At 39.3% G+C, this 12984-nt stretch overlaps 1 protein-coding gene across 1 annotated transcript in view; it reads left to right on the forward strand.

The window, feature by feature from the left end:
* The first annotated feature begins 2646 nt into the window (after positions 1–2646).
* Positions 2647–12984, forward strand: part of LOC133519684 (protein transport protein Sec24A) — a 28497-nt gene continuing 18159 nt past the window's right edge. Inside the window, exons 1-6 of the mRNA XM_061853737.1 lie at positions 2647–2828; positions 3029–4847; positions 9528–9630; positions 11667–11793; positions 12092–12279; positions 12601–12754. Of these exons, the coding sequence (XP_061709721.1) occupies positions 3040–4847; positions 9528–9630; positions 11667–11793; positions 12092–12279; positions 12601–12754 (2380 nt within the window). The 5' untranslated portion in view covers positions 2647–2828; positions 3029–3039. The remainder of the gene's footprint in view (positions 2829–3028; positions 4848–9527; positions 9631–11666; positions 11794–12091; positions 12280–12600; positions 12755–12984) is intronic.

Below are 12984 nucleotides of genomic sequence, written 5' to 3' on the forward strand. Positions count from 1 at the left end.
AGTTGTTTTTATTTATTTAGAAACGAAACTGTCTTACAAACATCAAAAATGCAATACAAAAGATGTACCCCAACAAAAGGAAAAAGGAATTTTGTATGGGGAATGAATAACCGCTAAACCTCTTTAACCTTTTCAACCCCAAAATCACCCCGTAATAGTGAAAAGGGGGAGGAAAAGGGCATTAGGGAAAAAAGGGGTTGAAGTTTGTATGGGGAATCAGTAAAAAAACAGGTACAAAATATGCCGCCAGATACGTATTTCAGGATTTTAAATAGTAAATCACCCCCAACCCTTTAAATTAGGGGATGTAAGATTATCATAAGTGACTTACAAAAAAAAGTGAATTCCCATCAAAAACATTTTTATGTAAAATGTTGCCAAGACGAAACCATAAGGCTCGGACTGGCAAAAAGTTATTATAGAGCCAAGTTTCGAAATATACAAGTCCTGACTTCACAAACTCTACACCTTATTCAAAATATGTGGCTTGGCCGTTTCGTTACTACTAGAAGAAAGAAAATAGTGAATAAATTTTTCACCTCACAACCATGTGACGGCAGCGAAATCCTAAATAAATAATTCTAAATAAGTAAATAAATATATGGGGGCAGTCATCACAGATCAACCTAGCGGATGGGTACTAGGTGACAATATACATATTTATATTTTATGACAATATACATATATATATATTTAAATCTAAAATAGGCCCTTCACGCATTGTACCAAGGATGCTGTCAGCATTTCCTCGTATCGCAATGCTGATACGTTGTGCGAGGAGGCCGCCAGCTCTTCGGTCACTAGTTACGTCAATCCTCAATCAATCAGACGCTTCGCGATTTTAGCAAAAAGACTTGTACGCATTGAAACTCTGTGGTAAAAATGGTATAAAATGGTACTCTCTACTGAAGCTCTTATATTTATTACGTTTCAAAATTTTGGCGCTTTCCACCCCTCCGCCCGCTTTTACATTAGTCCGTTGAAGGTGGGACGGTGCCAGTGTATCTACGCAGGTAGCATCCCACACCAACATCCGTCCCAAGCTCCAAGGAACTAAGGGGATCATCAGATGATGAGGTCATCAGGTCTCTTGCCATCACCCCTGATAGTGCCAGTCGGCTCAAAAAGAGCAGGCACATTGATGGTGGCAAGAGACCGACGGATTATGTCATTAAGCGACGCATGTCTTGAAAAACGACTTTGATAAGATAATCCACGGTGTCCCAGTCGATCCACGTCCGTGCCACAAGAGCGTATGTGTGACGTACAGGTATGTACGTATACGTATGTACAGGGTTACGGTAGTAACCCCCGAGTCGCAAACCAGTCACCAGTCTAAGGGAGGTCGGATCCAAGAAAGTACCAGTATCAGGTGAAGGATGGGCATGTAGCCAGTAACCAGCTTCCGGGGCTCCGACCGCCAATGACCGCCAAAAGCCTCGCGCAATCTGGACCGGTACGGTTTTTTTTAGAAGAGTAGGTATTGTAAGTTAAATTACAGTAAAAATTATCCCAACTCCTTTGCGATTTTAATGCTTTTAATATTGCTTGCTCGGGCTAGGAATATTAAGAACATTTTTAGCATATTAAATATACATATTATTAGCATCCTCAAAGCCCGGAATCTCACCGACTTCTGGCACGTAGTGATTATATGCTCTTTGCTTCTGGCCGAAGAGTGTCGTGTTTCGGAGGTTCTAGGGCAAACTGCCGAATCCGACACAAGACTAGACCAGACTAGACGATTTGTAATATGAGCCTTGTTGCCTGAGTTATAAATAAATAACCCTAACATTATAATTATTTGATACGTACGTGCAAAAATCTCTGTCTTGTTTTCTACATTATACGCATCCAGGAAAATATAAATAGAAGTAGATCACCGACTAAAATTGCATCAATAATAATAATGTGCCACTATAATTTTAAAATTGCCGCCATATTTCATGTCTTCCACAGACAACCCGAAATATTGGCGTCCCACAAGACCATCCAAGAAGCTACTGTTATATATATTATATGTATATTATACTACTCTTTGGGCTACCGTGTGGAGTACCGTAAGTTGAGCATGGAACCCTAGGTCGTTTTATAAATGCGAAATAAACTGTAGTACGGTCACGTCTGAAAATATCGATACGAATAAAGTGCCAAAAATATGTATACACGACTTTATAGCCCATATTTTAAGGTAGTGTATACATATTTTTGGCTCTTTTTTCGTATCACTGTTTTCCGACCTAAATAATAAAATAAATAAATACTACTACTCACGTCTTGGTTTGTTGTCATTGTCATTGACCAAGCTAATTTAGCTGCGATTTTGATAGCAGTGATTAGTGATTATATGCTCTTTGGCAGTGATAGCACAGTCTAAGCCATGAGCTATCCAAATCGCTGCCAACTTAGCTTGGTCTAACTTCTAACTCAAAAACCGCTTTATGTTTTAAAACTATACTGATTAGCTCTGTGTAGTTTATTTTATTGCGTTGTGCATTAGATTCGTTTTTCCTATTAAGGAAAGAGATGAAACTAACATGTGAAGTGAAAAACAAATTAAACACTTCACAGAAAGAGTAAATAAATTCGTGTAATAGCCGCTTTAAATTTAACAGACTTCGTAAACGCAACGTCGTTGACGTGACATGTCAAAAATCAATTTGCAGAGGGCGCTGTAAATTGCTCGGCCACGTAAGTCAGGGTCGTATTTTTCTTGACTTTATTGCTTTAATTACGTTGTTTTACGCTCCCTTTTAATATGTGAGAACAGTGCAATAGTGTAAAAGTGTGTGTACAGTTTTCCGTCTCAATATTCCGTTCCGATCGCGGTAAGTGTTGGTTTCCGTCTGGCAAACGTCTTCGCCCATCCGTCAGTCCAGCAGTGAATTAGCATGTTTAATGCAATATTGTCACTTATATCTCTATTTTAATATACCATGGACATGAAATGATTCCATACAAAGCATCTGTGAACGCATGAGCAGTTAAGTTCAATGACTGTGTCATAATATTGCCTTAAATTTTCTAGATTGAGGAACGATGTCCAATTTACCACCAAACCCGTATAGCAACTTGCCCGGGGTTCCGCCAACGAACGCCAACATGGGGCCACAGCCACAGCTGTTCAATCAGAACCCTCCTATCAGCCAGCTGCCTCCCGGCTATGGACAAAAACAGGACACAAACTCAAACACTCCTCAACACCTGCCAACGTCAATGCCCCAGAATACCTTCGCCGGACAAGCTCCAAATGTGAATCATTTCAATCAAAGTGGAAGCAGTTCACCTGCCTTCAACAATTCAGGAATGATGCCACCTGTGCAAACTAGTTTAGGCTCGTCTCCAATAAGACCACCATTAAAACCTGTGACTCCAACTGGATACCAGAATTCTCAGCATGTTCCTCTCTCGTCAGCCAGCCCACAAATAGTGTCTAATGCAAATCCTCCTAATCCATACCCTCCTAACATTCCACCTCAACAACGACAGATAAATGACAATGCACCTCCACTCATTGCATCTAGTCAGTTCCAACCTGTCATGAATGGTCCCAATCTACAGCCATCAAGCCAGTACCCAGTGTTTTCAAGTGCACCACAAGCAGTGTTACCGCCTAATGTTAATAGTGCCTACAGACCTACAATTGGACCACAAATTCCAAAAGGAACGGGCTCTCCACTACCACCGGGACCCCAAGGGCCAACCAGTCAAGCTAACATACCATTTTCTGGGCCTCCACAACCAGGGCAGATGAGAAGCAGCCCATTAATATCTAGTCCCCCCTTGAGTGGTCCACCAACAAGTGCTCCAATCACAATTGCACCCACAGCAGCTCCATCAAATGTGCCTTTAGGAGTAAATGGACCATCAAGCCAACCAGGAAGACACCCACAAGGTCCACCTACATCTGTGCCTAATATGGTGCCACCAATGGGTCGTCCACCAAGTGGCCCACCATCTACTGGTGGGTCCGTTTATCCACCTGTTAGTGGTTCTCTTGGACCAGGCATGCCACCAAAGCAGATGTTCCCAGGCCCAAATTTAAATGGACCTTCAGGCCCAACACAACTTGCAAGACCACCTGGTTCTTTTCCTCCAGGTTCATTCACAGCTCCTAATCTACCACCAATGCAAGCTCCTCCTGGACCCCAAAGCTTACCTCCTACCAGTCTCCAAAGCTTACCACCTACAAGTTTACAGCAACAGTCTGCTGTGCCTAAAATGCCACCTGGACCGCCAGGACCTTTAAACATGCAGTCTGGACCAACTAGCATGCCTCCTGGTCCTTACAATATGCAACCGGGGCCCCCTACCATGCCTCCTGGGCCTCCAAACATGCAATCTGGGCCTCTGGGACCTCCAAATATTCAACCTGGGCCTCATAACACACCTACAGGACCAAACATGCAAATAAGACCCAGCATGCCTTCCGGGCCAATACAATCAGGACCAAACATGCCAGCTGGAATGCCACCTATGCCTGTACCTCAAAGCACGTCAGGAGTCCCACCAGGGCCACCTAAGGGCAACATGCAGAACAGATATCCACAAATGCCCCAGAGCAACTTTAACAATCAACCAATGATGCCTGCGCAACCTAGTACGGCTCAACCTGTTATGAACAGACAGTATCCTCAACCGCAATACAATGCTCAGCAGTATAATACCCAGGGTATAACTCAGCAGATGGGTCAGTTGAGTGTCACAAAGCAAGGCTTTGACCAGCTCTGGGGTCACCAGATGATAGATTTGCTGCAGTGTACAAATATATTGCCTGAGTATGCAGACGAACCACCAGAGATACGTCTCGGCCACCAATTTGCGGAGTCATCTAACTGCAGTCCTGAGTAAGTTTTCTTTATTATTTTTGCTGGCCTAATAAATTAATTCAACAAAGCTAGCACATTAAATTGACAAAGTAAAACCAATATGTGAGGGCTTAATATTTACTTGTGGTATTCCATCAGAGTAGGGTGCACAAGGAGCATAAGGACCCATCAGGCATGGAATGCCAGATTTTATTTTTATTTCACATTCGATTTATTTGTGCTACCAGCTTTGGAGAATCAACTTTTACCTAATGTTTAAACTGTTATTGCATGAACTGTCGTTGGGAACACACAAACTTAATCTTGATTGTCATGTAGCTTTATAGGTAAAAATGTGTTGAAAACTTTGCATCCATGTTGTAACTTCTTTTGAGTTTTTAAATGTTAGAAGGACTGTAGCAGTATTTAAATCTCTGAAAGAGTTTAATAAAATTTTAACTTTTATGCCAATAACTGAAATGTATCTTTTTTCTCTATTCATCTTACACGAGTGTAATGATACTGATAACACGTTACTGAACATAGTCACATATAGATTAAAATTTGACATATAACTGGAGATAACTCAACCACATCTTCAACTGACGTGCCCTCGTTTTAAGTGGCTGCTAATTGTTTGGTCAATTTTCAACTCTTGATGGCGGTCGTTAAATGACCATGATCTGCTTCCGAAATGTTGTTTTAAAAGTAACGTAATTTAAATGGCTTTGTTTTCATTCCATTGAGTTGTACTTACATGTTATATTTTTTTCTGGTTTCCGAAAGAGTATCTTCCTACTCCTTAGTTAAAGGTTCAGCTCTTACAACTAAGACAAATTTAGTTCCATTTTACACATTCAGAGTATTCCGACCCTTTGGGATGTTCGTTTGGGCTGTAGAGCATTCCAATTAAGTGGACAGACAAACCTACAAATTAACAAACAATGCAAAATTATAGGCCTTTAATATTGTCACATGTTTGATGCAACGTGATTTATTCAAAATTCTGACAGTTATTTTATTGGCTATTTGCATGATAGTGGCGCCTGTTTAGCGACTATGGACTACCACATTATTCATTTGGTAGCAGGTAGACGCTAAACATTTACCCCCTTATTCATAAACGTGTACTAAAGTTACGATGCCGCTAATCATCGTTTGTCCCTTTCCATCATACCAATACGTCGGAAAGGGACAAACGATGATTAGCGGCATCGTAACTTCAGTACACGTTTATGAATAAGGGGGTTAGTTGCCAAGTGGTCCCCAGGCTCGCATGAGCTGTCGCAAAAAGCCGGGACAAACGTCAGGAATATGCTGAAGTTGGCTTCACTAATAGCCGGAGCATTACATAATAGATGATATATATCTGTCTATCATAATTGCCTCCAATTAATTTTTTGTGATTGTAGGTACGGTCGATGTCGAAGATATGTTTAAATTTTTCGCCTTATTAGAAAGGAGTAAGGCACAAAAGTGTATTACATCTCTGTGACGTTTAGTGTACCTACAAAAACAGGTATAAATTAAATAAATAAAGTGTAGATATTACGTTAAAGATGTTTGAATGAGGCAGTCTTAAACATTGTTAAAAATTGCATCATGCTCATATTTTCCATAACACATTGTGTTTAATTTACCCAGGTGCTTAAAAATCCATACATCGCTAGTCTTCTGCCATACAGACAATAGTAGCGTGTTATCATATGAGATTTGTAAAGATAAACTATGTATGCTTTGTAATCTATGATAACGATATATCAGACGGAAGGTCAAAGTTCTTCGAGTTACGTCTTAAAATTTTGCCTTGCAGTTACACAAGTCATAAGTGTCATAACTTATAACTTAGAGATTGGAAAGCGTCAGCCATACAGTACTCGTACAATATTACTTTCTTGAACAAATAAGAACACCCAATGATCTTTCAATTCACCATTGAAACAAAACAAATTGAAATTGCTTCATCCAATTTGTTCGTTACGATGGTATCATGATGGTATCCTTTATCCCTCATCAGGTTCTCAGAAGGGATTTCCGTTGTTCACGGTCCAGCGCAGCGCGGCCTCCTCCACGTGGGCGACCTTTACCCCTTTTTCCGGGAATTTGCATGTCAGCCCTCAGCCCTTGTTCGGTGGTTGTTTAGCCTTCGTAAAACATGTCCTAGCCACCGCCATTTCCGCAGAAGTATGTCCTTAGCTAAAGGGTTTTGGTCGGTTGGTCCGTGGCCCGTTCACTTGTACGATTCGCCGCAAACACTTGTTTACAAACACCTGGAGTCTATTGGTTGTCTTGTTTGACAGGCCATGTTTCGCACCCATAGAGCGGGAGGAGGGTATACATTCAATACAGAAAACAATACAATTAATACAGCCCGACGTTACCGCAGTCATCTCGCAGTTAACTTGTAATGGATGTGTACAAACGCTAATAGGTGTCTGTTGACACTTTCCTGGTTGTTTGATTACGAGGAAAACGTACGAGTAGAGTAGCAAGGCATTATGTACTGTTTGTCTTTTAGCCGTATTCTTGAATTGGTTTGGCCAGCAAATTGGGGAAAGTTTCCAAAGGGAAAAATCACAGCAAACCAATGGATAGGTACTTTTTTATGGAAATGGTAAATTTCAATTCTCATACAAAAATATGAAAAGCTTCCGAAATGTTATGTTTAAAGAACTTTATTTTTCTCAAAAGAAATTTTACATTTCACTTAATGAGAATATATACTAAATCAAAAGTAAATCAGTGAGCATCGCAAGTTATACAAAACAAACAAAAACAATAACTAATTAGACTAAGACGTTTTTGTCACAATAATTAATAGTAGCAAACTGCAGGTGGCACTATAAAAGTCCAGAGACTTATCAAGTTCATTTTAGAGAATAAATGTTGTAGTTGGGCCCATACTCAATACATCACTTTTCGTCGCCTATGAAAAAGTGCGCAATTATCGAGTTGTTAGAGGCCTAAATTGATTTAATACAAAATACAAACAGCAACACTTAACTGCCCATCGGTGGACCTTATGCCTTTTATAATAGGGTCCACCGATGGATAGTTAACAGCGTGGGCGACGGTATTAGGCAGAAACGTCTCCAAACTTTAACGCAACGCTTAGAAATAAAGGATCACTCTTTCGTCTGTGTTTTTCCACTCGTCCTTTATGCTCTAAGCATTGTTAGAATCCTCACGCCCTACTTGTCATGAAACTTTGATATTATAAACAGAGACGCTAACACGGTTATTGGCGGGCTACTGTCGCAGGATTTCCTTCGCCCTATCAAGAATAAAATACACAACGCACTTGACGATAAGCATGTAATGCCATTTGTACGTTTGTTTTAAATATGCAACTGGAGACTGGCATGTTATAAATGTTGTAAATACGGGCTATATTTGGACTTTGAGTCTTCGATGCATGCGTCATCGGACAATGACTTTAATTGATTATGGTTACGATTATGACTGGACACAAAGACGTTTTGTGAAGCTTCCTTGTGTTTATAAACATACGAAATAAGTTTTTTTTTTTATTACAATTTGATGAGATCTGACGAAGTTGCTAAAGTTGTAGCTGACTTATCCAGTCACTACCAGTAGTAATGTAAATATTGAGGTATGAATGGGAATGAAATAAATAGTAAATAATGAATGTGAAAAGTAGCAGATCGCTTTTTTAATAGGGAGTAAAACAAGGCAGTAGTTAAAGAACTAAATAAAATAGCCACGTTTGATGATAATTATTTACTTTAGACATCCATTTGCAATTCTCTACGCAGTGTTTTTTTTTAACTCCGTTAATTTCAAGTGTGCATTTGTGAGCTTAAATTAAGTTGATTTCTCAAAGACACTGGTATTCTAATGAACTCAATTTTGACTATAATCAATAGTTTAACTTTATCCGATAAGGCCCTTACGAGCTGGTACACTTGCCTTAGGGTCTGTTTACATATTGATTAGTGTTTAGTAAGAGTTAATCCATTTGATACTAAACGCAAGTACTATCTCGGACTATCAATGAAATTTGAGATGACATTGAAATGTCATAGTTTTCAATGGATTGCTTGAGATAAATATAATGTTTGTATTACAACAACGCTATATGTATACGTCACTTAATTATTTTGTATTAAAAATAACACACATTTTTGAAAGTTAACTATGCCGTTTGGTTTCCTTAAATGTACTTGGCCATACGCCGAAGTTAACGGAATTCAATAAAAACACCGTGTGTAAGTGGTATTCCGTTTTGATTTAGTTAAATAACGCTTAGGTACTTACATTGTGTTGAATAGTATAATCGATAAGGTGACGCTTTATCACGATTGTGCCTTTAATTATATGATTGTTTACGAGCATGCACTATTGCACGCGCTCTTTGTGTGGTACAATAAAAGGATAGGACACAATTATATTTTACAGTACATATGGTGCTACTTTACCGCACTAGTGCGCAAATTAGCATATTACGTTACTGTGTCAAACATTTAAAGGCCATATGTACTGTAAAACGTTGTCGTGTTTTAATTTATCGCCACTCGTTTTGAATTTCCTATTTTTCGCACTTGTATCGTAATGTATTATTACGAACAACGTTACATTCAATATATGGTTTAAGTTTTGGGAAGTTTTTAACCTCTGGACTCGAGGATTTAAAATGTCTCTTACCCAACTAACAGCGTAGAAAGGATAAAGTTTAACATCTCGTATTGTCGGTTTCAGGATCTTCCGGTGTACGATCAACCGTATACCCGAGACGAACAGTCTGCTGCAGAAGTCGCGCTTGCCCCTAGGAATACTAATCCATCCATTCAAGGATCTCAATGTAAGTTACATGTGCAGTAAACTGCAGTGATAAGTGATCCCCATGCAATTTGTTTGCAGGGGGTCAACTAACTCTGCGGCTAACAAAACTAGCATCTGACCGCGACTTCGTCTACATGGGATGAGGATCATGATTGATAAAGCACTTTATGTCCATCTTTATGTCCTTCCTCGGGCCTCAAGTTATCACCATACCAAATTTTATCTAAATCAGTTCAGTGGTTTAAGCGTGAAGATCATATAGACAGACAAACACAGCCGGACAGACACAGTTACTTCGCTTTTGATATATTACTAAGGATATTATATAGCTGCAATTAGTTTTTTCGAGCATTAAAAATATCGCAGAAGTAAGCATGACTAACTCTATAAGTAAGTGTATATCGGGCACTTTGTGATGTATAACAATGTAATGTGGTAGTTAATAAAAAAGTAGTCTCTTATGTCGATAAGCCTATCATTGTCATTTCGTATAGGTATTTGCTTATTTGGAATGACTTTCAACAACAGTGATAACTCACTGTTCGTGTATATTCATATTATTCATAATGGATCATTGCAAAGTTTTATAAAAATGTGTGTAAATTATCATCGAGGGATCACGGAGAAAAAAAAATTATCTAATACAATTGAAATTGCATTAACGTTTAATGCTTTAAACAATTCCATATGAGCCTATCGAACGAAACAGTAAATTTTACTGTTCCGAAAAGGGTACATTTTACTGTTTTGAGTAGCTAAAATGTAGTGACTTATAGTTTATTTTTATCGTTTTTTCAATACTTAGAAATGTTCAAACAGTTAACGTTACTGTTTTGTATTTTACTGTTTTTAAAACTTTTGTTGACATTGTATGAAGACGTTAATCTTACCATAGAGAAATAAATAAATATTATAGGACGTTATTACACAAATTGAATAAGTCCCACAGTAAGCTCAATAAGGCTTGTGTTAAGAAGTAATAGAGTACATGCATAAAGTCTAATGCTCAACAACATTACAATTTTAAACAGCATTAGACTTTTTGTTTGCCGCGATATCTATTGTCGAGTAGCAGTACTGAAAGTACGCTACTCGATGCTAGATGTCGACTGCGTATATAATAAGCATTTTGGTACCAAAACTGATGTATGAAGTGAGCACTCTATTACGTCTTATTTCTCTATGATCTTACTGAAAATCATTTTAATGTCTGCTCGATACATCATTTTTTTTCTGTGATATTTCATTAGACCTTATATAAAATAAATAAATAAATATAATCTGATATGCGAGTGTAGGTATTAATCAATGAAAAAGAGGCCTAACCAAACAGTTTCTTCTGCTACAGTGCTTTCAAATTCATATTTATTTACAGTTGTCACTCAAATATTTGCAATATACATTCACTAAATTTTGCTAGATTATTACGCGAACTGCGTGCAAGTGCCTCGTCACACTTTCACTATTATTGTAGGTATTCCGTTCACGCCCGCTGTGACCCCAATACCTACTTTATTCGACAGTCGCCTTGACTCTAACCTTCACTTGTGTGTCATTATTGGCTATGTGCACGGCGGTGGCGCAGCCTAACGCATGAACGTCATCCATGACGTATGACTTCTGACAATTCGTTTTTGACAGTTGGCTGTTGGAACGTTCCCATGTTTGTCACAGCGCGCGCTACGATCGCTTCGACTGCGCACATTGATATTGAAAATATCGTAGAAATTCGAGTAAACATTCAGTTCATGATGGGCTTATCCATCTGTTAAAGTGTAATTTAAATAATACTAATTGTATATTGTATTGTGATGAGTGGCGGAAGAAAGGGGAGGCCTTTGCCCAGCAGTAGGATACAATATAGGCTATTAAAAAAAAACTTTGCTAAGCTAACGGCAAACATACTAACCACAACGTTACACCATCAGCCTTCAAATGACTTTCTCTGTCATATTATCAAAGAGTTATTGCTTGTAAAAGAGATTTACTTTTTTCATAAATAAAATAAAAACTAGGATATTGAAATTACATAAAAAAATATTGTCTATATTCCAGCACCTGCCGGTGATACAATGCTCTACGATAGTGCGGTGCCGCGCGTGTCGGACGTACATCAACCCGTTCGTGTACTTCGTGGACGCCAAGCGATGGAAGTGCAATCTGTGCTACCGGGTGAACGACTGTGAGAATACCATATTATCGATGAATTCTCTGTTTTTTGACTTGCACCTAACGAATGTTTCTTATTGTTTGACTGCAAACTTAATGTGCCACTTGTACTTCTTATGCAAATAATTAGACGCTCCGTTTGCGCGCTTTGCGCGAAACATTTGCGAAAGGTTGGCGAACGTAAAGATGCATTTCGTAGTACAATTTAGATTTTATCAATTGTTTCTCTCGTAGTCGATCAATGATAAAGCTAAAACTCCTTAAAGCGTTCTTTTAAACAGATATGTAACCTTATTGTTTGTGTGTTTCAGTACCGGAAGAATTCCAATACGACCCTGTGAGCAAATCGTACGGCGACCCGACGCGGCGGCCCGAGATCAAGTCGGCCACCATCGAATTCATCGCGCCCGGCGAGTACATGCTGCGCCCGCCGCAGCCCGCCGTCTACCTCTTCCTGTTCGACATCTCGCAGATCGCCATGGACTCCGGGTACTTGCAAGTAAGTTTTTAGTGGACACTTGTGGAAGTAGCGTAGCCTATTCTAAGTAGCATGAAAATTGCGTCGGACAGATCCAACCCGCCAAACAGTCATCGGGAATAGTGCACGATTTCCTACGAGAACTTCGCGAGCGATTTGTCGAGGTCAGGGTTAGTTCAGCTGTGAATTTTTGTACGATATAATAACCTAGCTATAATATTTGTATTAATTTTCCTCGCAATGGAAGTGATCTTCATTTGCCTGTCGCATGGATAGGTAAATGAGCTAAGGGTCAATCGCAGACATTAATTTCCCCTCAATTTGTTTGTTTTACCATTACAGGTAGTATGCGAGACCCTGAAGAACAACCTAGACCAGCTACCCGGTGACGCTCGCACGCAGGTGGGCTTCATCTGCTACGACTCACACGTCCACTTCTACCTCATGAGCGAGGGGCTCACGAGGCCTAAGGAGATGACTGTGCTGGATATTGACGGTGAGAGAGCTAGAAGTCGTCATCATGTAGTCTAGTCTGTGGATTTAGATCACCATGTAAAAATAACAGACATTATGCTACTACGGGTTTATTGATGTTTTTTGTTTTATTCTTGATTTCGTTCACCTTTAATAATATTTATCAGGTAAAAAAGACCTTTCGATTTAAAAATGATGTTCGTATTTTGATCCTCTTTGCTGACTCGATATCGCATCGAGGGAAAACGAGGC

The sequence above is a fragment of the Cydia pomonella genome, chromosome 7 (assembly GCF_033807575.1).
Source record: "Cydia pomonella isolate Wapato2018A chromosome 7, ilCydPomo1, whole genome shotgun sequence".
NCBI classification, from domain to species: domain Eukaryota; kingdom Metazoa; phylum Arthropoda; class Insecta; order Lepidoptera; family Tortricidae; genus Cydia; species Cydia pomonella.